Here is a 26,769-nt window from a genome sequence, read left to right as displayed (position 1 = left end):
TGTGCTTAATAAAACATCAGGAATTAAGACAAAAATATTTTTGATAGTCAACCTTCTGTGCCAACCACAAGGTTCGCCAACTGCAGTTTTACTAACCCGGGGCTCTGGTGTGTGAGTAGGAAGGGGACCGACAGACGTGGCGGGCAACCAATTGGCTGCTAGACTTAAACGAGAATCCTGTTCTCTGCAGCAATTGAAACAGAGCAGGGGAGGGACTTTGCTTCTCAGATCCCGATTCAATCAGTCCAGTTTCAATTAGTTACAGAGCTAAAGCACAAAAGAACGGGCAAATAACAGATATTTTGCAACAGAAATGGTACGGCTTGAGGCTACGCGCCGCACGCAGGCGGTCGTTTTTCAAGGATGAGTTGAAGAGACTCCGCGTTGGAAGCTGATGTACGTAGCCATAATAAACATTCTTTCTACATTAAGCGATTGGTCTTGATCCGTTTTCATATATTTGACTCTCGGCTGTGCAGAAGGGGCAGCAAATTGCTGGTAAGGAGGGCGCTAATGTATCTTGAAGACAGGCCGTTTTAGTCTTTTCTTAAGAAACCAGCAGCAACTTGCACTTTAATGGATGCATTCTTGTTTTATTTTCATGTTGAATGAGGAGCCTTGCGCACTGCAGTAAACCAGTCGCTTTGCATTGTATTTGGATGGTAAATCTGGCGTTGAATAAGCATTTCTGGATTATCTAACCTGCGGGCTTTCGAATTTTTCATGTGGAGACGCGCTGTGCCCCCACCTTAAACATAACATGCTTTAAATATTGAAAGCAGAATTGGAATGTAACGGCCCGCCTTTTGATTTCATAAATGAAAAGCAAACACTATCAACAATTTAAGTTTGCACCCTGGGAAAAGGATGCAAGCTTCGGGAGAAAGCTCAAAACCTACCGAAATCGCACCAAAATAATTGCTCATCCAGGTCTCGTGATGAAAGTATTACGCAGAAAAAGGATTGTTTTGTTTATAGCCTACTTTTTACTGCTCATTTTAACCATGCTGAACCTGGCGAACTACAAATGGACTAAAGAACCGCAGCAGTGCAACCACCAGATGAGAAGCACTCCGTATCAGAGCAGATCCGATATCCGCTTTTTGTACAGACCATCCGTGGTGAAGAAGAGACAGCTCGTCTATGTCCTCACTACTTGGCGGTCTGGATCTTCTTTTTTTGGAGAACTGTTTAACCAAAACCCAGAGGTTTTCTTCTTGTACGAGCCCATGTGGCACATCTGGCAGAAATTGTACCCGGGGGATGCGGTTTCTCTACAAGGGGCAGCCAGGGATATGCTTAGCTCCCTGTACCGGTGTGATCTTTCCGTTTTTCAGCTGTACAACACTCCCGGGGGCAAGAATGTTACTTCTCTCGGGCTTTTCGGTGCAACCCTCAACAAGGTAATCTGCTCTTATCCTCTTTGTTCTGCATTTAGGAAGGATGTCGTGGGCATGGTGGACGACAAAGTGTGTAAAAAGTGCCCCCCGCAGAGCCTGAGGATACTAGAGGACGAGTGCCTCAAGTATAGTACTGTGGTGATAAAGGGGGTACGCATTTTGGATGTCAATGTCTTGGCACCACTGATGGAAGACCCCTCTTTAGATCTGAAGGTGATTCACCTGGTCAGAGATCCGAGGGCGGTGGCAAATTCGAGGATCAAATCGAGGCACGGGTTGATCCGTGAAAATTTACAAGTGGTGAGGAGCAGGGACCCCAAACTTCGTAGGATACCATTTGTGGACCCCAATCACAAAGTAAACAAAAAAGAAGGGTCCGATTACCACTCGATCGGGGCGATGGAAGTTATTTGCGATCGGACCTCCAAGACATTACGAACTGCTTTGAACCCACCCCACTGGCTCAAGGGGAAATATATGACAGTGCGTTATGAAGATTTAGTTGAAGATCCCGTTAAAACGGTTCGGAATGTTTACCGTTTTGTAAATCTGTCTGCTAACCACGACATAGAGTCGTTTGCCCTCAACATGACGAGCGGTACTAGCTCATCTTCAAAGCCATTCATCGTTTCCTCTAGGAATGCCACACAGGCGGCCAGTGCATGGAGAACTGTGTTAAGTTTTCAACAGATAAAACAAGTGGAGGACTACTGTCATCATTCAATGGCCATGCTAGGGTACGAACGTGTAAGAACAGCTGGAGAGGTAAAAGACCTGAGCAAATCTTTACTGACAGTTCCCAGGCTGTGAACACAAATCCACCAAAGACAATGCGGTGCATAGACGTTTTAAGTTTAACAGAGCACTGCTGTTCGTGGAACTCAAAAATTGAAGCTTTATTTAAAAAATAAACCGTTAAATGCATCTGCGAATCACACGGGAATGTATTTTTTTTTATTAACTCAAGAACTGCGGTGTTATGGGACCACTACGCATTTAGTTTGACAGTGAGAACCCTGTTTAAATGGTAACTTTAGTCTTAAAATCACAATATTTGTTTGAAATACAGGAAAATGATCAGATATGTACTGTATGTATGTTATTAGCACTAAGGAGTGGATGTTTTGGTTCACCCTTAAAACCGCTTTCTTTAAATGTTTCAAAATTTTGCCCGAAACACAAAACAAAACAAATGACTATCGGTAGGTTTTACATCCATACCGTCTGTAATAGTGCAAGTTGTGAAAGAATTGTTTGAATACAAAAAAGATAAAGTTTTCAGCTGTTTGTTTCTATTTGTAAGTACGCCGGGTCACTCCTAACAGAGACAATCATTAAAGCCGTCTGCAATTATTTTGTTGTGCAATAACTTGGCCTTAAGACGTGCGTTTCTTAGTGTGCATCCAGATCAGAGTCATGGCAAGTTGAATCCGTTTTTTATGCTTGTTAAGATACATTATAAATGGAAAAAAAAAACAATATGAAAACGTTTTTAAAATAATGTAATAGTAAATAATATTCCATGTCGTCCCTCCCATTTCGGTTTTCCGTTTTTGTATTTTTGTAGTCGAGTCAGTTTATTCCTTCACGTTCCTGTCAAATGCGCTTTGTTTTTTTCGACAAATACATTACGTTTGCAATCGTTAGTAAAGTTGCTTCTTTTTAGGCTATGAGATATCAAACCAATTTTAAAATGCTTTGCGTTTTTATCCCTTGGGAAGCTAATTTTAAAAAGCCCATAACCGAAAAGAAACCAATGAGTGTAAAGCTTATCGAATAAGAGCGATTATTCATAAATGTAAGCAGATGCGTTTTGACGTTGAAAAAGGCTCCTGTTAAATCGGACAAATATACTTAATAGTAGTAGATCTATGTATTTTAATACATGTATAAGATCGCATAGCAACATTTTTTTTACCTTGGTTTACTAATTTTTATGTTACTCGTTCCCAAGAATTCCAACCACGCCATACACTTAATAAAGAATCCTAAAACGGGGTCTTTTTAGTAACTCATCTGAAAGACGTGTTGTTTTTTTTTTGGGGACTCGAAATTTAAATGAGAATCTTTTTGATATAAACCTCCTTTTAAAACACATGAAAATACAACAGGTCTTGTAGTGCTGTGTTGCACTGGTATAATGAGACATGCCAAAAGCAATGCGCCGTGGAATGAACATACACAAGAAATTTAACTATTGGTGTTGTTAATGTGAGTGTGTTGTGACAGGCATTGGAGAAGTTTATTCCTTTTTTTTACTTCTGCTTGTTCAGGACAGATAATACTGCTCTCCATCTTGCCTCTTTATAAATAAAACTAATTTGGTGAGACGGTGCTGCTTTTCTGGTGTTTGTGACATACGTGAACTGGAATGCAGGATACTGCTTGTGTGCTGTACTTTTTTAAACGTGCAGGCCAGGGCGTTAAGAGCTCACTGTGAAGGATCTCGGAAATACACGTTTAACGTGATAGAACAAGTAGGGGCTGTGCTCTTGAGTCAGTTGTTCTAGTAGTTTTAACTGCAGATAATGTTCTGCATTATATTATTAACAGTCTGCATGTATGTACTTTATCCCACCTCTTTAACCATCTAGATATGTTAATATGAGAAAGATGCAGGGAATGCAATTTGCACAGTAATGTGGTACATCAACAGCCTGCTGTGGTATGCATGTTGAATTGCCTGTGACATATCACAACAAAGCATGGATTTTGCATGTAAAAAGCATGATCCTTAAGAACCACTCTTTGGTGTGTAATGTTTCCAGTAACATTAATTAGGCTGTTGTGACAATTAGGTCAAGCAGAGCTTGACTTTGAACACTGCTGCCAGTGTATACATCTTTATTAGCCACCAATCCGTTTAAAAGCAATTACTAAACCCTCTTAACGTTTTGTCTGCCAGCTCACTGGGCTGGGCAGAGGCAGATGAGCTCTAGGGTAGCATTCCTTGAATGAGAAATTAGAACATCTCTTATTTCTACACAAGTGGTGGTATCAGGAATCTGTAACTTGCTTGTCATCTGGCTTTCTCATGTGACTGTTGAGGAGGAGTTATGACAGACAATGCAAGGTTTTGCCTTTTTTTCTGGATCACAAAGGCTGTTCCACAGTTGGATAAGCAGCTGCATAATTATGCATGTAAACAAGCACTTTAAGTACCTGAGGATTGTTTTTAATAACAAACTGCAGTACTATACAGAGGTATGGCCCAGAAAAAAATCTTTATAAGAAAAAAAACAAATATTTCAGAGGGTTGTTAAATATTTCAGAGGGTAGAGGCCAGGGTTACAGTTTTTCACAGGAATGTTTCACAGAAAGCTCTTGGTGACAGTTATTTAAATTGTGTATCACACCCTTCACAGGATGTTCACTTGTCTCTAAGATAAAAGCAGAATTCACCGTGACATTAAAACTCTTCCTCCCCACCCTTTAGCATAGGTGAGTTTTTAATCTTTTCCTGAAATAGATATAAGATGCTACAATGTCATATCAGACAGACTCCAGACTCTCATACAATCCTATCACATTCTGCACCTCCTTTGTTCTTTACCAATTACAGTCTAGTGCTGTGAGGCCGTTCCATACAGTGCATCAGAATGCAAATGTACTTGTTTTTACATTATTGGGTCACATTTCCTTTTGTTCCCATTTTGGTGTTATGACACTTGCCTTCAAATCAGCATACAAATTAAATATTTACCTTTAACAAGGAACACAAGACAACTGGGAGTGTATGGATGTACTGTAAGTCACATTGTACAGCTCTGATTTCAGGACTGCATGCACAGAGTGACGGAATACATTCCCATGCTGCATACTCATTGTATATAATGCCATAAAAGTACATGTGCTTAATGTACCAAAATAAATATTTAGAAATGTATTTATTGAAATACATATTTTGATTATTCAGTACAGCATCTGAAAAAATAAACAAGATTAAAAGTATTCTATTACAAAAACATTTTTTACCCTCTTGTATAAACTTCTAAGGCAAAATCAGTTACAGTTCTGCAGGTTTTTCCTATTAAATGACAAAATGTGTATTTTGTAGATTCATGAAGAGGTCATTAATTGAAAAATTCAAAAGTAAAACCGGCTTGTGCTCTTTGTGCCTGAAGAGAAACACTGGCAGGATTTCAAAATAACAACCAAAGTTAAAAAACAAACAGGATTTTTAATTTCAAGTGCTCATGCTTTGCCTGCTCCAGGGGCGCCGTACAATGGCAGACCCTGCGCTCTGACCCCAAGCTTTTCTCCCTGTCTGTGTGTCTGTGTCTCCATGGAGAAAAGGCTGGGGTATGCGAAAAGACGAATTCCTAATGCAAGAAATTGTATAGGGCTAATAAAGAAACATTATTATTAAAAAACATTATAACTTATAATTTAAGAAAGTACCAAGAAAACATTTTAAAAAGCATGTTAAAAAACTTTACATTTCCATACATGTTTTTAGAACTTCAATTCTAAAAACTTTATATAATAATAAAACTTTTTGCTTTCTGGTGTCAAAAACCAGTTTTATTTTTTTTGAAAATCTGTACCTGAGTAAGGTGTTTTGGTATGGGTTAAAACATGTTTATCTGCTTGATTCTGTTTTGACTTGAGAACGTCAGACATGTATTTCACATTTAAGTCAATGAAAATGTTAAACACAAGAGGTTAGATTCTGCTAAAATCACGTAATTCTCTATTATTCACTGTAGTATGTTTTGCACCTTGATCGGCAGACAACAAAATGAATGGAACTGACAACGGCAGTCACCATTTTACAAGTTGGTTGACATAAGAAACCAAACAGAAGGTGATAATCTGTTTTTTTTATAATTAGGAATAACGTTTAATGGGGGAAACAATGTTTAATGTGAAATGTTCTGGGTTGGTAACTTCACCATGGGCATTTTTATGTTTCTTCTCCAACGTAGTACCTCTTGAGAGAAAAGAGATTTGAAGCTGAGATGATATACTGTAGCACATTTCCATTGTGGTATGCCATAGGAAAGACCAAAGAACATTGTGCACTTAAAGCATGAAATTTAAATTTTGAATACAGGCTACAAAAGATAATATAACAAGAATAGCATAAAAAAAATTTCACAAGAAAGAATTGATGAGGATTTAACAGAGCAACAATATGAAGGGAATTATTCAATTCTGGATTTAGTAACCTTAATGCAAATACTTTCCTAATACAGTACATTGACTGCTGTGAGCCTGAATGCATACATTGTGTGTATGCATGTTGCATGTCTCAAATTTGGAATAATCAGCACTGACTAGACAAATCTGTGACCCCTCCCAGCCCTAAATCGCCCTCCAGCATGTTTTCAAGACTTGTGGATGCTGAGATCTTCTCGGTATCAGTATTTCTTTTCTGGTCAGGAGAAGCTGGCATGCCTTTATTTTCCCCATTCAGCCCAACAGAGCTGAAGTCTGTCTCTGTGTTTTGTAACTGCTCTTGGTTCTGTGTCAAAATGGAAAAGAAAAAATCTTTATGCAGACTTTCAAGTATAGTTAATATTGAAACAATTAACTCTGATTCAGCACACTTATGTAGAGAAAAACGTTATGTGAACATTTATGTTATGCAAACATGGTGAGAAACTGGCACGCCATCACAATGCCTTAATATGGTTATCATTTTTATAATTCCTTAGGGATCTTAAGGATGTCTGTTTCAGTACTCTGAGGTGTTCTGAAGGCTGTTTGGAAATTACAGACAAATAAGTTAGCTGCCACTCAAAATAATCACTCAAGTTTGATTCTAGACCATATGGCCGGTGAGTGCTAAATTTTTTGTTATGAATTAACAAACCAAAAATCCACTTTTAGACTAATCACTGACTAAAACATATAGAAGATATACTGATATAAATGTATAAAATGTGCTTTTTTAATACATAGAGTCTTCTGAAATCCTAAAGTGATTTGGAGCCCTGCTCTATCTCATTTTCCACACAGAAAGGCACCTTCTTTCTGTTGTAGGTGTTACTTATTCTAGGTTGTGTCTTTAGAAGGTATTAAATTAAGGAAGAACACAATGCGATGGATGAAGATCTTACCTCATATGCGTGTGGGCTGGTCAGGAGTTTTGCAAGAGGTCCACACCACAGGGGCAGAGTGGAGGTCAGAGGAGGTCCAGAGTGGGTCAGCAGTGGCTTCAGATATCTATTGCTCTGTTAAGATTTTTTTAAATTAAATGCACTGTCTGGAGCTGTCAGGATTTTTGATAGGCATTCTAAACAGATCCTACTAGTTGATCAATTCCTAATGAACAGACGCAGGTGAGAATGACACTATCGGACATGCCAAGAGTGAATGGTTTTGCTTCAGTGCAACTGAATGATTGCAGCATCTAAATTTGGAAATTTCTCCAGGTTTAATACCAATTACAAATCCTATTTGACCTTTAAGAGCTGAAAGCAAATGTACAAATATGTTCTCAATAGAAAACTGAAATGATTTAGCCAGTGATTAAGAGCTCAGCCAGAGCAAAAACCAGAGAACAAAGTGTTCTTCCAGGACTAGGGCTAGAAAACTACGGTTCTGTATGTTGTTGTTGGTTGATGTTTTCTTCCTGTTATCCAGACTTATTATAACAAATTACTGCGTGAACAAGGGTACCTGATTAAGGTTAGATAATGTTTTGATGAAAGATCCAAAGATGGAACAACTTGCCTGATAACGAGGTTAAAAAAATAAACACCACGTTAAAAAAAAAAATCTCTCTACGATGCTTACAGTACATAGAAGAATTATCATGAAAAACTGAAAATTCTAAGTATTTCTGAAATGTTACTTGTTGATGCCATTATTTTTTAGTATTAGTATACCCTATTTATAATATGCGCAGAGCAGTACAGGTTAAAACTATAAGAGAGATGGACAATATTGAAATTAGTTTATTTTTCAAATTAATATTTGAAAGCCTTTGACCTTGACTCTTAAGGTCTCACATCAGTAGTTTTAATTCTGTGCTGCTGAGCATAGGTAGTAAACATTTCATGAAACACTGATTCCTTGGGATTCTTCAAAAAATGTTTGTATGAGATCCACAGAGCAGTAAGCTACCAATAACCAAATAACCAAGATATGCATCCTCTGCTTTGTCCCTATTCTATCTAAAGTACTTATTCTCAGGAATGTTTGACCTCTTATCTTCTAATGATTCAAACTACTTTTGATTTTACTGGCAGGACCTCTAATTAAAAGATCAGATCGTCTGAGTGTTTCTTGGAGAAAAACTCCAAATTCTAAACTGTTAGCTTTTGTTAAATTTTTATTGTATTCTTCAGAGTTATACTATTCATGCCAATTAAAGTTCTGAAGAAGGAAACCTGAAGTATAAAGAAAAATATTATTTCTGTAACTGAGACTTAAAAAACTACAAAAATATTTGTTGAATTGAGGGAGTGAAAGTACCACAATTTCTGTTATAACTGAGGTAGCTGGGCTTCCTCTAGAGAAACAAAACATAATAAAGAAAAAAGAAAGAAGAATGAAAAAATAGGAAGTATCCATCCATGGGAAGATGAATGAATGCAGAGTCAAAAAATAAAAGACAGAATCATGTATAGTAAAGTAAAATAAGCAACAGATTTTCAACCTGATCATGAAAGTTTAAAGGCAGGGTTTTGGGTCAACAAAACCTGATTGTCTAAAAACACAATGTAATTATATCTGGTGTAAGTAAAGTAGTTTTGATTTCATGCCTTCAGCTTTTAACACTGTTTCATAAAGGCTGATTAAAATGAGATGTTTTAAATTACTGATTCTACCCTATCCATGTGCAATTTAATATAAATGACATAATCTGACCTGGATCAATGACATATTATCAGTCTTTTACAATCAACATTACAATATGTTTATATGTGCTCTCAGCAAGCCTTTATTGACATTATAGATTTATTTACCAAGTCGCTTATCTTGTAACCTAGCTGTCGAATAGGCAGATGCTAAACCTTACTGAATGTGCTGATGCTGAATAAATCTTGTATGTTAATTCACTGTAAATTTTCATAGGGGCAGCAATGAAAGAGAGGGATCAGTGAAAGCGACCACAGAAAAACGTCTTGCAGTGTATAAGAATGAGGGTGAGCAAGAAAGCACATTATTCCTGCGGATTTTTTTTCATTTTAGTCTGTGGCATTTTATTGAACAAATATTCTGTTAGTTTATTAGCTAATGTTAGCTATGGAACTGTATGACATCCCGAAACATAGAAAAGTAATAGTTTTGCCATTCGACTTTCAGTTTGGAATAGTGAATATTCTTAATCCAATTAGCACTGATAAGAGACAGCCTGTGGTTCTGTGTTACACAGTACACCAGCCATAAGAGTGTGACTTTAATCTGTGTACATTTTTATAACAGATAGTAATGCAGTACAGGAAGTCATGCTGACGCTACTACATGAGTCAAAGACATTATGTCTCCAAGAAATGTGTGTGGAGAGGATGGGGGCTTAGGGTACTGTTCAAGTGATACAGTAAAGAAAAAATACGACTTGCATGTTATATGAAGTAAGTATTCAATGAGTTAGCTGACACCTTCCAAGGACAAGGAAACTCACTTTCTACATGTTTTTGTGTATTTTTAATGTATAACTTATTTTTATATCTAGAAAAGTTAGAAACACCAAGTGTATCGATTTGGCTTTAAGGCATACCACAGGAGAGAACGAGACATGCATCCCTGACTCCCTCCTGCCATCAGGTACACTGCAGGCTCCACAGTGGCTGACAGGAGAGTCACTGTGGATCATTGCTGACATCACTGCAAGCCTGCAGGTGCCCAGCAAGTCGCAGTGTCATAGTGCACTACTGCTGAAGAAACTCGGTCACAGCTGGTCAGTGACATGACCCAGAATGGATGACCAAATGTATCTACACTAAATTATGGATTAATCGCTGTTTTCATTTCACAACACTAGGCCACTCATGGATTCTGGTTATACAATCCCTATCCATGGACGTCACTGCTGACATCCTAGACAATCACGATGCATGACTTGCCCTTCTGGACGACAGATTTAATGACTGAAACATTTTAGCGAAGCACAAACAATAACACTACAGTGACATTTACAACCATTTAGATTCTTGTTTGTATGGAAAGTGCAGAGAACAAAGCACAATGATTAAGTTACCATAGTATCCTGGAGCTCATATTCTCTTCTGCCTGGGGCAGAACATCATTTCCTCATCACTTGTGCAGTTAAACATATCGGCAGCTGAGAAATCACTTGGGTTCGACCAAAGCACTGCCAAGATTTTGTTGCATAGGCTAAAATATTTTAGATAATGGGCTAATTGAATAAACTTTCTTTAGATTCAGAGAAAAACTGTGAAAAGCGTTCTTCCTAGCAGCGAGTCATCCACCCAAGGTAGCAGTATTCCCAAATGAATGGTATGAAAGACAAGTGATCAACAGTTACACTATTTGTACTGCTGACAAGTATACAACAGCGCAGTCGAGGCTGTAATTATGGATATCCTTGCAGAAAAAGAAACTGTTAGACTAAAGGCTGTTAAACTGAAGGCTGAAATCTACTTGCTTCAGTCAGTTCAGTGCCTTATATACATAGATTGACCTCTACAGTCTTCTCAGGGCTCCATCTCTTCAACGGTGCTACTGGTTGCAATAATTAAAAATAACTTCATCGGCTGCTTTGCTTTATATATAATACTTGTGGCTCTAAGTGTATGTTTATTTTGCAGTCTGGACTAGTCTGGTATGAAAAAATGCTGCAAAGTAGAAGCAATCATCATTTTGGCACTGTCACACATCTACTGTAGCTTAATCTGCAAAAGAATGAGCTCCATTTCAGCTGCAATCAATAAATATCTAAGGGATTTGGGAAGTGGAATATCAGCCACCTTTGTCAGTTTCCAACCCAGCCCTCGTTATCTGCCAGTGAAATAGAACTCCTGCCCCTCTTTTTTTCCCGGTTTACTCCTCCCCTCTTTGTTCCCTCTAGGATTCTTTGGAGCTTCTTATTCCAGGAAGCCTACCTGATCTAGATTCTTTCTAGTGTGGGGGAGCTGCAGTTCCAATTTCTCAGACTGGTTATTAAATCTCAGTGAAAAAATAAATGAATTGGTGTTATATAAACTTTTAACAAATTTCGAATTAAGCACAGAATCCTGAACTTTGTGAAAGGACTGTAAGTTGCCATGTTGTTGAAAACCCCTGGTCTCGCCATGAGTGAGAGTGAGAGTTTGTGTGAATTGTGATGTTAAATGGCCCTTCCTGCTCACTAGTCACTGTAATGACCAATGAAATGAGATGTACAAGTGAAGAAGTACAGGTGGAGCAGCAGATATTTTACCACAGAAATGTTCCTATGTGTTATGCACTGAAAGTTAACGAGTTCCATTTATCGGCAAAACCATGTTTCATCGGAATTAAAAGATGAATTTGCAAGCCTGATACTTTACAATGTCATTGGGCCACATCACTCAAAGTTTTGTTGCCTTGTTCTGAGTCGCAGAACATGGTGCTGTGCATACCTGAAAATTTCATTTATTTTGTGATGTAAATTGGACGTTTTACAAGTTACTGTGTACATTTGCACTGTGAAATGCACTCATCAATGTTCATTCTTTCTAAAGCCAAAACATAAAAACACTGTTATATACAAAACAACACAGTTTTACCCGTTGTTTTGTAGCAGAGGAACAATTTACATTTTGAATATTTTTGTCCAGCGACAGATTACAATCTAAAAATATTTGTCCAGCTCAGGAACATTAGGGATTATTCACTTTAGAACATGCAGTATAGTTTCTTCAGATCCTTGGGGGAAAAAAAACCTCACAGTGTTACAGGAAATAAAGTGGGTCAAATCCCATGTTCAACACTTTTGCACAGCTTTAATTTTTTCAGAGTGAAAAACAGGAATGAATAGCTCAATTCCCCCTTAATTTGTTTCTCTTGCAGCAGGCACACAGAATACCTCTCCTTTTGAAGAGAAGCAATAAAAATCCAAGACAAGCTGCTCTAAACCAATATATTCAACAATATACCTGTCAGTAACCAGGCTACAATTATACACTGACTTATTTCTAGATAAGAATTTTGCACAATTTCCTAAAGTTTCAATATGCAATATTCCTAAAGTTTTCAAAATTATTTCAAATAATTGCTTAATTTCTGTAATAACTGTGACAAACATTTTATTTTCTTGATGGATCTCTAAAGAGGGGGTGTTATGAAAACATACTCTGTATAAGGATTTGAACAGAAGCCCAGAAGACTTCTACACCTTGCTACGGTATGTACATGTGACTCTTACAGTATGTCGCTCAGATTAATTAGCTTTTAGATTTCAGAACAACTTCTTCGGAAAAGGGATAGAAACATACACAAGGCTGTGAAGCAATATTCATTTCAAGAAACTATGAAGTTTACCAGAAGCGTATGAGACAACAGAAACGAAAAAAATCACAGGAACATGAAGACACATGTTTATCTGTTAAATTCAAATGAATTTTAGATTGTAAAAGTCACAATGAAACACATCTCTCTTGCTCACTTACATTGGGGTCTCTAGCTGTGCCAGTGTTTCAAGATTAAAAGCTATAATACTCGCACACCATAATTTACTTTGGTAGGTGTTCCTTCAAATTCTATTTAACCAGAAAAGAAAAACAGAAAAAATAACGAGAGTAAAAGCAATACAGTCCTTATCGGAACTAGAATAAAAATTATAGGGTTGTTTTTTGGGAAATTATGGGTTTATCTGCACAATAGAACAATAGACTATTAGAAGAACCTTCTACAGCAGAATACTGTGCACAAAAGCTGCTGAAATCAAACCTATAATTTAAAAGTTATTACTGACACCTAGGATACATTACCTAACTTTTCTATTTCTGGTTGTTTTAATCTTCTTGATTTTAAGGTTTTATTTTATTTTAAGCTAAGATGGTGTCAAATTTTTGCATGTAGGAGTAACTCTGAAGAATAACTGTGTATAAAATATTCAAAACATAATCAGATGAACAGCTTCCAGTGTATGTCTATATTATATACTGTATTATGAAGGGGTTAAATAAAATCAACATAACCATAAGCCTAAAGTATAAATGTTAGTTCTGAATTTCCTGATAATTGGAAATTGCATGTTTTTAAACAGTTTACATATTCTGCACTAAAGCCTTGGATGTCAGTCCTCTCATTGAACCAGTGCTTGCTGCAGTTACTATGGTAACTCAGGACAAGATGCCCTAGAATATGAATGGGGCCAGACCAACTGGGACAGATGGTGTTAATCAAAACCTTCTGGGAGATGAAAAAAGGGAGAAGTGAACACTTATCTTAAGCCTGTATGTTACCAGAGGAATGAACAGTGGTACATTCTGTTTTCCCCTAAGAAAAAAAACATTGGTTCTATGCAGACAATGGTCTTGGTGCAAATACTTGACCCTCTGTCTTGCTTAACTGAGAAATAATTCACACACATCTGAAAGTTATACTCCCTGTAATATTGGCATCTGTAGTTAAGTGTGGTTTGGGACAGACACGAAATCTTCTTTAAACAAGGTCAGTGGAGGCTTTTTGTACAAGAATATGAAATTTAAGAAAGGGGCTGAGTGCTCGACTATAAGATTCTGACCAAACTGGTATATACTGTATCTGTTCTTGCATTTCCCATCAGATACCGGCTTTCGGATTTATGGGCACCTGTAGTTCCTTCTCTGAGAGGTGGAGGAAGGACAGTAATAGTAATTGCACCTGTAATATAACTGACAAAAATTGATAGCTCCAAACTCCAGTGCTGTGGTGCTCACCAATTTCCCAGGATCACTTATTCATTGGATGTCTAGGGCATTCACTGTTAGCTTGGTAAAGATTTATAAAAAGACAACATATGTTTGAAATTAAAAATCCCCAAATTTACAAAGTATGATAATCTAGCAAAAAAAGACTAATTAACACAGGATAATATATTATTTTTTGCTTCTCTGTTTCTAGAGCAGGTCGTGGCATATGTAATATAGAAAGGAGGGCACATGACAAGAATGGTTATATACTGCAGGTTAGTCAGAAGCAGAGAAATACCACTAATTTTTCTTCTTTAAAACTGAAATATGCCTTTTTTTCTTACCACTCAATTAGCACTGAATGGGATAATATGTTGTCCTTGTCATTAAAAATGCATGACATTTCTGCAGAATATAAGACATAATTTCTAGGTAATTTGAATTTTTCATCGCAGTTCAAGCAGATGCAAATTACATACCATAAAGATTCTTCCTGCAGCTTCAATGTGAAATATTATACCACATTCAGAGGAAAAATGGTGTGATCCTAATGTCATTACTTCACTGATTTTATTTTTTTCTTTATAGGGACGTAAGAATATGTAGAGTACAGTTTCATCTGTTGTTTTACTTTATCAATGGTGCATAGTAGAGTTATTCAGTCAGCTGAAGTGAGATTCCACTCCAGTCACTCCAGCTCAGCTCGCTGAGACGTCTAAGTTCAACAATAGTAATGGGCTCTGCGAACGAGCTGTGTGATGCTCTCTCTACAGCAGACGGTGTGAAGTGTAAAAACAAATTAAATTCTTGGAAGACATTAAAAAAAGAAAAGATATATTTCTACATACCATCGGACCTGTAGCAACCGATGGTAGATACTGTATGTTCTTGGCGCAGGCAAAGCAGAGACTAAAACAGAATGTATATCCTGGCAGATCAAGAGTGAGAGACAGACAGAAACCTGACCTGGTGTGATCAGGCAAGTCATCCTTTGAGAGTATTTATCTTAACATCAGAACAGATAGCCTTATAAAATGTAGCAACCAGTTTAATTACTAATGCTTGAAGGTACAATGCCTCCATTATCTTACTAGTAAATTATCTTTCCTAAATAAAATAAACGGGAATATACTGTGCAATACTGTTTTATTATGAGTCTATCCCTATTGTTCTACTGTGTCCTTATTAACTTCCATAACCCCCGATTGCTGAAAAGCACAAAGAACCTCCTGTGCATTTGGGTTTCACCTTTTTATATCTTATGTATCCAGCCAAGCTACTCAACTTTTGAAAATGTCCAGGAATTGAGAATGAAGACCCCAGTCTCCAATTCCTGAAATTCTGTCATGGAAAGCAATAGGGTTATGAGGGTGACTGCCCTCTGCCCTGGAAATTAGAGACATTGGGAGACCCACTTATGATAACACACAATTGTGGGAATTCACAGTGGACAAGATGCCGAGACAGCCCTGTATATGAGTGCTCCATAGCAACAAGATGCCATCACGTTTGTTGAATTTCATCATAACAACAACACTAAGCTACTTTGAAGCATTGGTTGATGTTCTTTTTCTTCACTAATTACCTCTTACATATGTATAAACAAAGACACAATATAAGGATACTTATGATCTAAGTTGTTCCATATTCTCTGAAGCCAGGGGTTGTCTGGCTGTGTGGTTGGTGCATCCAGTCCCTCAGTGGCTGTCTGAAAAAAAAATGTATAAAAGGGCTGTTAGGAGACGTAGACAAAGACTAACTGCTCTGAGCAGTGAGTCAGGAATGGAAATGAGTGTAAAGTATACCTGACTTCAATAAGTGATATCTAATGACCTTTGCTGAGATACCCTGGTTGTTTCATGAATAAGAAAGCCCAATTCAGGACAGGTACTTTGGTGGCACAAGTGGCCTATGTGCAGTCTGTCTCAGAGAAGGAATACGCGTGAACCCTCAGAGGAAGCCTTTCAATGCACTATTGCACTTTACATTAGCATTTGAAAAGTCTGTGGACTCAACTCAATAGATTTCATCTCCCTTCATCAAGATATCATACTTTGCTGTCTCCACTGATAAAGCCATTAAGACATAAAAGCTAGCAGAATAGTTTATGCTGCTCTGCAGATAATGATCGAATCAAGGTCAAACAGGCGGATGAAACGGAACAGAGGCTCAAAAACCCCTAACAATTTAGACAGGAATCTCCGCTACTGGAAGGACAACAGGACAACTGAGAGGACAACATTTAAAACAAAACAGACAGCATTTGCAGTGATACTTCAATTGAGCGTTAGGACTTCTTTCATTTTTTACATAATGACAATATGTCACGTTCAGAACATTTCTCAAATTACAATAAACAGAAAGCCAAATTCATCTAATGTATATACACACTTATGTTCACTCACTAAAATACATATGAATTCCACTTTTTAAGCTGAAATATTTACCATATTGGTATGAGGTCACATATTACAAATGTTCTAAAAACATATATACAGTATGACCCATATTTTACCTGATAAGAAAACTCCACTTTCATATCTTCATCAGGATCAACATCCACCCTTTTAAAAATAAAATGTAGACAGGTCAGTTGTGAACCCATACATATACTCATACCTGTAGGTCAATTGAAGGATTTTAGAAAAAAACAGCAAAATAAAACACTCACAATATTGTGTTTTATGTCAGAAAGGTATTCAAGATTGGTGGCTTACTCAATAGTATTATGGAAACTGCATGATATGGAGTCAATTTTGTGAATTAGACCTGGGTGGCATGTTAGCACATTGGTTAGCATTGCTGCTGTGCAGTGCTGGGGCCCTGGGTTAGATTCCTGGGGTGCTATATGTCTGAAGTTTGTATGTTCTTCTTTGGTTTGCGTGGGTTTCCTCCAGGTGCTCCAGCTTCCTCCCACAGTTCAAAGACATACTGGTAGATTAACTGGCTTCTGGGAAAATTGGCCTTGGATATGAGCGTGTGTCTGCTCTGTGATAGATTTGCGTCCCCTCCTGGGTGTACCCTGCCTTGCGCCCATTGCTTGCCGGCACTGGCTCTGGTTTCCCCGCAACCCTGGAGTGGAAGAAGCTGTTAGAAAACGCATGGAAGAATGAATTAGCCCCCAGGAGAGCAGACCTCCATGGCCAAGTTCATTAGACACCAACCTGCTTCAAGCAGCTGTGTCCTTCTAGCACACAAGCCGCCTTGGGCACACACTTCTATATAGACCACATGTAGAAGCCATTCTCCACCCGTATCTGTTACCCGGATCCCTTTTGCATGTGTGACAAATATGATTGTTTTACAGCGCAGTTTTCATTAATTATTTGAATCGGCACCTTGAATATGCTGGTTCTCCCAGTCAATAAATATAATGCTAGAAAACTGCAAGCAGTTTCAAAAGCTTCCAAGTAAGAAACAGTATCATGAAATACTACAGAACCACGTGATCATAACAGGTATTGTACAGTACCAGTTGGCAGTGTAATTGTAACTATAATGACTCCAAGTTTAGAGTAAACTGTTTTGAAAAAGAGAAGTTAGCACTACGGGGTACATTTTGCTAAGCAGGTGATGTCCCGTTGTAGGTGCACAATGTGCTTTAATGTGATTGAGTGTTCCAGGTTTCAATTCAATTGGTGCTGTGACTCCCAAAGGATACATGGTTTGAAAGCAAAATTGCATCCAGGCTAACATCTTGGTTTCAGCAGGAATCTGTAATTGCCACTATAATGATATATACCAAATATTGAGTTAATTCACCCAACAGGTTTTGCTCAGGAGTATCAATAACTAGAGAAGAAAACTGGTCAGGTGGTCATCCTGCGTTAAACAGGAACCCTATTTTGCTACAGTGTAATTGCATGGTTATTAGAATCATACCAACCAGGCTTGGGGCTGACTGGCCACTTTTCAGGTGGATTTCTGCCCTGCGCAGGCTGGAGCCAGGTCTAGCATGGTTAACACAAATATTGATCTGCTCATTCTCTCAAGCAGCAGCTATCCCTTAACAAGCACCTGTAATCAGCTCTTCTTCCTGAGACGTCAGTAAGCTTTTTCATAGGTGGTAGTCAATTAGAGCACAGCTGATTACATACATATTTCGGTGGTATGTTTCTGCACACAAAATTGAGTACAAGAGTACAGGGTGAAGAATTGTGTAATTATTGCTATCCAGCTCAAGAAGTTAAAAAAATGTTCTTTGGGGTCATTTAGTTATTTGTTGTTCCAGTATTTGCAATTTGGAGTATCGGTAACACTCAACCAAGAAGACCTATAATGAAAATGTGACCACTTAAATGTAATGTCAGTGTGTGTCGGATTTTAACAATTTAGAGCAAGGCAACGTGTCAGTGTGAGAGCTGCAAATGAACAAGTAGAGGTTAATTCCATGCTGAAAAGTTCAAGAAACAAGAAAGAAGACAAGAAGTCTGCACTGCTGAAATGAGCATGGCAGTAAACTCTGCTGGTGATTGCAATTGATTTAAACTATTTCAGGATAAGAAAGCCTTTTCTCAAAGCTTGTCTTTTTAGCTTAATGTCTTCTGGAACTTTTGGAAAATCACAGCTTAATACATTTGTTTTTAAGATGTCTGCCTAACTTGTGTGGAAGTGTGCCTTTGTGACAGGAAGTGGAAACAAGAATGCAGTAAGTTTTTTAATATTAGCGAGTGTGAGTGTGGGGAGGGAGTGGAACGCAAGAAGGCACTGTCCCCTGAGTTCAGATTATTTGGATACATTCCAGGAAAAGCATATGAATTTAACATTTCAAAAATAAAAAGGTGCTTTTTCACTGCTCTGAGGGTGGTTTTCTACAAAAACCATTCGACATAAATACTACAGCACAGCTGTGTGAAGGTGCTGAATGAACATATACTGCAGATATTTGAATACCTTTTTTGCTTATTGATTCTGAATTAAAAATTAATTGAATGTTTAAAAAGATAAATTAAGAGTGGCTAATACAGAAACAAAAAAGTAGTTATACATTTTGTTCCACAGGAAGTAGGGGATTTTGTTTTGTTCCAGGGGGGATTATGGGTGTTTAAACACAGAATCATAATTAAATCGACTCCAGCGTGTTATGCAACTAAGATATAAGATATACCAAGTGATGAAAAATAAATACCCTGCACAATTCTGCAGTCTGAACTGTGGAGGAGGATCGAGCCAAGTGTCATTCTTAGCTTGGAACCTTAGCTGCTTGTTTAGACAATGCATCTGTATAGCAATTATACTGTTTTGAGCATCACTTAAAAACATGTGCAGGCAGAGAGTGCTGGGGCTTCTCAGATTGCTTCTAGGTATTCCATCAGCTGTGGGTCTAAGTTTACTTCCAGTGAGGGGCCGAGTGATGAATCTTTGATCAAAACCCTGCTTAGAGAGTGTTTTCATTTAGGAACAAGGAGGCACCAACAAGAAAAACACAAGCACCTCCCTCACTGGAAAGGTTCTCTCTCAACAGGAAGGAAACGAGGGCTCATGTACCCAAACAGAGTTTTCATGTATCCAACAACATCTCTTGATAGGTCTGTGTGCAAACACTGACGGAAACAAAAACGTTCAATGTCTTCACATATTAAGCTAATCAAGAAAAAAGGTGTCCAATAATAATTCTTGTTTTAGAATTACATCTCAATAGTGAACTATAGAGCAGCTTATTTTGGGGGATGCTTGGCAAAACAGGACTAACTCTCTCTCCATTTTCTGTAGTAAAAATGAAGACAAACTGTGTGAAAATACAGTTTATAGCTACTGCTCTCTTGTGTGGCTCTGGCTGGCAGCCATCTGTAACTCTGTTTTGTGTCACAACAGAGAAAACTCTCTCCTCAGATATTAAATATTTTATTGTGGTTTTTAATAGATGTGTCACTCTTACATTAAACAGGCCTTTGAGATTAAGCCAGCAATTTAAAACAGGGTTGCAAAATTTAAATTATGTACAAAGATATCTGTTTATGTGTAGCAATAAACCTGAACCATAATCATGAAAACCAGTGATGTGGACTTAGACTCCTTTCACTTTTAAAATGCTATATATCTTACCCATCTCCTTCAATGCACCCTCATTATAGAAAAATATTCATCATTCCATCCATCTCATTTAGAATACCACAAAAAGCACTGCTTAGTGTACTTTAGTAAAAACTCAGATCATGTAACCCCTTTGCAGAAATCATCTGTTAATTATATTCTATCTCAGACATTAATGTCCCTTCTTTCTTTTCCATTTTTGCAGATGGTCTGCTAGAACCTCCAGTACTTGTTTTTTAAATGTGACCAATCACAGAATGCCTGGGAGTGGGAAACAGCTGTGTGTTTCTTGTGGTGTATATAATGAAAGTACACACTGAGAAATAAGACGGGATAATGCACAAGGCAGGATGTTAACTACCCTGACAAACCTGCAATAAATGATGTAGCATTGGCAATAGGTTTTGTTTAGCGCGAGATAACCGGCAGACTTTTTAAATCACAATAACTGTTCTTGTGTAATTGCTACGAGCAGCGATTCAGTTTTGAAAACCCTCCCATCAATTCCCAAAGCTGTTTGTGCTGTGAAAAGCGATGTGTGTCAGCCTTCTAGTGTGTGGAATCAGGTTGGAGCCAGGGGTTATGCCACCAGCTGACTGTGACCAAGGCTGCCCAAGCACAAGCACACAACTGGCAGAGTGCCCTCAGGCCAGAGAAGGGATTAGTCAGTCAGGGCTCTCACTGACGAAACAGCGACCCATGGGACTTCTTGGGTGCCTATAGGTTTGTAGCTACTGTACCTCAGTCCAGGACTCTCCTGAGATTGGTGCCAACACTCCACTAAGGCACTGCAGAGCTGGCAGTGTGTCATTTTCCCTGTGTAAAGCAGGAGTTGTTACTGTGATGAGCTGAGACGCAAAGAAAGATTCCAAAATCGAGTGAGTATAAAATTAAAAATAGAAAAAAAACAGTTAAAGGGAGTATGTCTCACTGGTATTTCTTCACTTTTTCTCTTCTCGAATTATTAAACCTAGCTCTGTGCCATTGCTTAATCTCTTCAGCATGTTTCTCAGTACTGGTGCAGCAGGCAGCCATTTCAGGTTCAGAAGATGTGTGAAAAGTAAGAAGCTTTGTTCTTTCTCTCATTCCTCAAAGGTTCAGACCAGTTACAGCTGATTACAAACACTGACTAAAATTACTAGTTCTGCTTTTTACAATCTCTACTTTGCAAATGAAATTGTAATTAATTCACCTTGCTGCTGGCTGAATGAAAGACCCTTTAGTCCCATAGGGACAAAACACAATTACTTATATATCTGGCCTCCTGTTTTATGTTAGAAACACTTGTGGAAGCTTTGTATAAACCGGTGATTCTTATATCATACATAAATCGTGTCAACCTCGTGGCACCTCACAAAAGACTGCTTCGTCTACATATGATACAAGCACGTGTGCATAGTAATTTTAATTACAAGATTAAGAAAGTCCCACTACCAACCCAAAAAAGCAAAAAGTCACCAAGTAGCTCATGAAAAAAAGCAAACACTGAACACTGGAATGTAGGTTAAATTTGACTAACGGGAAATAAAAAGACTAAAAAATCCTTAGAATTTACTGGTTTATGGTGTGTAAATGATTTAATGGGCAAACTCACTAACACATTTGTTTTTTTTTCTAGAAATCCTTTCTGAATAAATGAAGGATATTCTGAATATTAAGTTATAGGCTGGCCTCTGATACCTGCACAATTAAACAGCAGAGCTACCATGGGATCTTGTGTCTTTCTGACAATTGTACCCTGGCAGGAGTTCAGTATGCAGTACACTGCTTGTTGAACAAGCTGTGCCAGAGCAAGCTACTGTTAGTTATCAGGCTCTGTGCTTGTATGTGAATAATTAAGATAGAGTTATGTACTTATGCATTTTTTTCAAGATGAAATAAACTGGACTTGGAAACACAGAGGATAAATTAATTTGAGAGACTGAGACTGATATTTCATTTTTCCATGGCTAGAAAATCTCCACATCCTTATTCAAATAAAAGTCTTCCTCTGCTTTTATTTATACTACTTCTGTCTTTAGACTTTAGAAAAGCTGTGGTGCAAGTTGAGAGCGCCTTCATTTAAGTGAAATATATTTTCCCCATCAAATAAAGACATTTTTAGAATATAAAATACCAATACATGCATTCTTTAGCATTATTCATTACCTTCATGTTAATCTTTTTACTTGAATTTTACTTGTAGTAATGAATGAGTTTTGTATGCATTAATTTTCTTTAAACAGAAGTCTTTACAAAGTCATGCATTTTGTATCATACAGTGCCTTAAGTAAATTCCTGCTTCCCATTCACATTCTTAAATGAAAGAGTGTTCAATACATGCAGAGAAATAGCAAATAGACATAAGCATGGTTAAATATACAACATACGTACAGTAATAGTTATTATATTAGTGAATAAACTAGTTTTAGAAACAGGGTTATTCTGCTAGTAGAAGATTCTGATTTTCTCAGCATCATGCTATGTGACATCTTAGATCAAAAAAGTTAAACTTGGTTGAGTGTGTGCAGGTTCTTCATGCAAGAAAGTATGTAAGACCATGTTTTTTTTCTTTTTGTATCACCAGGATGATGACATACGATTCTAAACCACACAAATTATACAGCACTGATGCTTGTTTAACAGAAATTCTGGGAAAGCCATGAATTATTTAGATCAGCATCAACTTCTGTTTAAAAATGTTCAGACTGGACACAAAGCAGCAGTTTGGTGTTCAAACTTAGACTATGTATCACAGCAATAAAAACAAGATGCTGTATATGGCATGACAAACTAAGGCTTGACGTATTAAGGAATTCTGGCTGATGTATTACCAACAATCTCTGAACATATTGCTAGATACGACTGCCGTGAAAATGAAAATAACAAAAAATTTGAAAGGTAGAATAAGTACATGCTAAAACCACAGCTCAGAAACCTGCTAAGCCTTCAGGCAAAAAGGAATTTGTATTGTTTTTATGACAAATGTATATTGCATTTTTAAATTACATTGTTGTAAAGGAAGATTGCACTGTGTCAGATAAATAAATCACAAAATATTTTGTTATATCCTACACTGGAATAAAAACCCCAACAAAAGCTGTTATGTCAGACACACTTAAAAATAATGTGAATAATTTCTCCCTACAGTACCTAGTGGGCATGTTACTTAGGCAGTGTGCAGCAGTGGCTAAGGGTCTGGGCTCATAACTGGAAAGCTGTGGGTTCAACTCTCCAGTGGGACACTGCTGTTGTACCCTTAAGCAGGGTACTTCACTCAGACTGCTCCAAAATACACTGCTGTACAGTTGGGGACAATTGTATGTTGCTTTGGATAAAGGGGTCAGCCAAATAAACCAAATATATTCTTTAACATTCCTGCTACAGCTTGAATATTCAATGCAAAGCCACTGGCTTGTGGAATCTGCACTGGCAGTTCTACAAATCTTGAACAGCTCAACTAAAAATTATACAGTACACCTTAGAAGGAAAAATACACAATGTCTGTTTCTCTGCTGGATCACTCCTGTTTACCTGTGTCATGAAATGGGAGAGCAAAAGGGAAGAAACTATGAAGGGTGTGTTAAACCGGTCATTACACTTAATCTGGATGTCACCACTGGTTTTGATTACTCTACAAGCTGTGTCAATAACGGGACAGAATGTTTCTATGGGGGGGAATCTACAGAAAAGAAGACTGAAACCAGCATTACCTGTCAGCTTGGGTGTCAGGTAGTCACAATAGTGGAGATGAGGTGCCCCAGGCAGAGAGTGAGTATTTGCCTTCGCTCTCATGCTATTTGTGTCTTTTTTTTCCTCGAAGTTGCTGTGAAACTAATAGGCTCTATTCACTGGAGGGTCAGGGGTAATTACTAGCGCACCAGAGCTTGGCGATATAGAAGCCTTCTGCCTGTTGTCAGCTTCCTCACGGGAGCTTGTTACCCACCCCTTTGTGATTTAACAATCCAAAAAAAGAGAGATGAACAAAATGGAGAAAACCATATGGAACAAATCCACTATAACTGCTGAGTAAAAGCAGTTTATACGGTTCACATCATAAGATTCTAGGATAGAATTAATTTAGGTTGGTGAGCAGAAGAGAAAATGCAGCTGCTGCCTTTATTTTTGCAGGACGATATCACATTTGCAATCTGCTTTCACGTACAAACTCAGAATTCTCAGAAACAACATTACAATCTGATGAGGTTTAAAACATTCAAGGCATAGTGTGTAGATGAGTTCACCCTACTGGCCTTCTTATAAGGCCTTCTTGGCATGACACGATTTCTTATAATATACCTTTTTTTTCAATAAAAGCTCTAAAACTACCAAAAAAGGCACTAAATAAAATGTGACATCAGCTTACAACAGGAAAGGAGTCAGAACTTTGAACAATGAGTGTCAGAGAAATGAGCGCCTTAGACACGAGACGAAGCCACAATAACTGTTTACTTTTCCATGTTGTCAAGGCAGGGTTAACCCTGGGGGCTTACAGTCACCAACATACTGTAGAAGCCATACGCTGCTGTTTCGAGTCAAAGCTTTGATAAAAAAATACGGTATTGGTATAAATCAAATATGAAATGTAATGTTTCAAAAGATCAGTACCCTGACATTGGGTATTTGAATGCTTTGTAGTCAACCAAGGGGAAGTGACGCTACTGTTAAAGCCTGTTGTCACATATTGCTTATTGTATTGCTCTATTGTACTCCCGGCTTTTAAACTCTGCAACTACCTCAGCATCTAGTAGGCGTTAACCTGCTGAATCCAAGTGACGGCACCACTGGAGCACCACATATTGGAACTGTGGGTGTGTACGGACATCGCAAAGCACCAGAGCCTGCATGAAAGGCAAACCAACACTAGCAAAAGACCTTTTAACAACAAGGTGTTTAACACGACACTGTTACACCTTAACTTTACACCACAGATGTTGGCACAGAACCATGTAAGCAGTATAATAGTTCTTTGCTTAAATAAAATATATTATTTTTGATGCGCTGTGCGCAATCCAATAACCATCATAACTTGTCCTTCTCTTGCATACTGTATAACCTTAATTTGCTATTACAGTCATCTTGAACCTTAAAAATGCGGAAGTTGGTAGTTTCTTTATATGTGTGCCATCCATTTTGCGATACTGTATCAGTCATGCTTCTGCACTGCAGCAACTTACATTTCTTCTGTAATGTCCATTGTGATACAATTGTGATACTTCAATGGGGGTGAAAAAATAGATTTACTTTTACAATTATACCAACCCCTGATGACTTTTCTAAGCTAGGCAGTTTTTGTTTATGAATTAACTCATCACCAAAGCACCAGACAGTAGTCTACAATATATGCTTAAGTCCTCATTGATGAATGTATGGAACAACAGTTTAACTGCTTTATCATAGTTCAATATCTACAAGCGTAGAAACCAGCATGGGAAAAACATTTTTTACACATGAAAACATAACACTGTCCTAGATACAGTACTGTATGTATTTTTGATGTTGGTTTTCACTACTGAAAAACAATGTGTCCGATTATCATTTTGAATGCTATTTTTTAATAAAATGACCATAGTAGGTAACACCACAACATTCTAATAATTGTAAACCTTTCATAGTCAGTTTTCTTTGTTTGCACTTATAGTTGAAGCAAAAACATAGTAACATTCAGCCCCATTTTACAGGTCCATTCTATTCTGACTTGTTTATTCTAAACAGATATGACGAGGCAGAATGTTTTGACTAATTCAGATGCCTTTTCTATATTTATTTCTATCTTTCATAGCTAATTTGCCAACAGTAAAGCATCATGGATGTCCAGCTGGTAAATGAACCTGACACCATCTCAGTCAGAGACAATAAAGGTAATTTTTTTCACACGAAATTCAGATCAAATTAACCACTCCTGCCACACCTATAATATTCTTTTTAATCCCCAGGAAGTTGTACAATCGTTTGCCCCCTGAGCCCAAGGCAAGGAGCTTCATCTCTGGGGAGAAACCAGTGACTCAGCTCTGTTTGTTACTTGAATTCTCAGCTCTGTGTCTTGTAGCACTTACCAGCACCTTTCTGTTCCTTCCTGACCTCTTAACCAGTGCATCAACTATCTGATACACAGCCGATAAAAAATTAAAGATACACATTAATTATTAAGAACTGGAGATATTAAATTGATTTTAATGCACTGGGATCACTGCTTTGCTCAAGGCTAACCTGCCTGTCTGAGGTGCATGCCCCACTGGGCTTTAAAAACAAATCAGGTCCATCTGCTCCTCTTTCGCTGACCTCCAACATTCTCTGGCCAATGCATAAGGCTGGAGTCAGAGCCAACTTTAAACCAAAGAGGAGTCAGAAACTTTCTGTATGCTATTCCAGACTGTACGCAGAAGAGCAGATGTCCACTGACAGGCCTGCCAATTAGTTTTCTTTGCCCGTGAGACATTGTATTCCTGGTTGCTAAAGCACACAAAGTATCAATGGACAGACTGCTCATCAGGAAGTTGGACTTCATGGGGAAACTGCAGTAGTTTGGTGATACGTGAGATTAATGAATATATGGATGATATAATAAAATTCAGAAACTGTGA

At 37.8% G+C, this 26,769-nt stretch overlaps 2 protein-coding genes across 2 annotated transcripts in view; one reads left to right on the top strand and one right to left on the bottom strand.

Moving 5' to 3' along the window:
• The first annotated feature begins 177 nt into the window (after positions 1-177).
• Positions 178-26,769, top strand: chst2b (carbohydrate (N-acetylglucosamine-6-O) sulfotransferase 2b). The gene is made up of 5 exons (XM_015361237.2): positions 178-2,427; positions 9,429-9,499; positions 12,609-12,681; positions 25,968-26,046; positions 26,122-26,769. Exon 1 carries the CDS (start codon positions 819-821, stop codon positions 2,208-2,210), a length of 1,392 nt encoding a protein of 463 aa, XP_015216723.1. The 5' UTR covers positions 178-818; the 3' UTR covers positions 2,211-2,427; positions 9,429-9,499; positions 12,609-12,681; positions 25,968-26,046; positions 26,122-26,769.
• LOC102696986 (sodium/hydrogen exchanger 9) overlaps positions 4,606-26,769 on the bottom strand; it is a 90,463-nt gene continuing 68,299 nt past the window's right edge. The window contains exons 13-16 of the mRNA XM_015361236.2: positions 16,689-16,737; positions 15,799-15,881; positions 7,466-7,571; positions 4,606-6,867 (exon numbers count right to left, since the gene is read on the bottom strand). Of these exons, the coding sequence (XP_015216722.2) occupies positions 6,670-6,867; positions 7,466-7,571; positions 15,799-15,881; positions 16,689-16,737 (436 nt within the window). The 3' untranslated portion in view covers positions 4,606-6,669. The remainder of the gene's footprint in view (positions 6,868-7,465; positions 7,572-15,798; positions 15,882-16,688; positions 16,738-26,769) is intronic.

Source organism: Lepisosteus oculatus, chromosome 13 (genome assembly GCF_040954835.1).
Source record: "Lepisosteus oculatus isolate fLepOcu1 chromosome 13, fLepOcu1.hap2, whole genome shotgun sequence".
Lineage (NCBI taxonomy): Eukaryota > Metazoa > Chordata > Actinopteri > Semionotiformes > Lepisosteidae > Lepisosteus > Lepisosteus oculatus.
The sequence above is the reverse complement of the archived record's forward strand: the minus strand, read 5'-3'. Positions and strand labels throughout refer to the sequence as shown.

What these genes read in the sequence shown, in the direction of transcription:
- chst2b (XM_015361237.2), top strand. Translation starts at nt 819, where the DNA reads ATGAAAAGCAAACACTATCAACAATTTAAGTTTGCACCCTGGGAAAAG.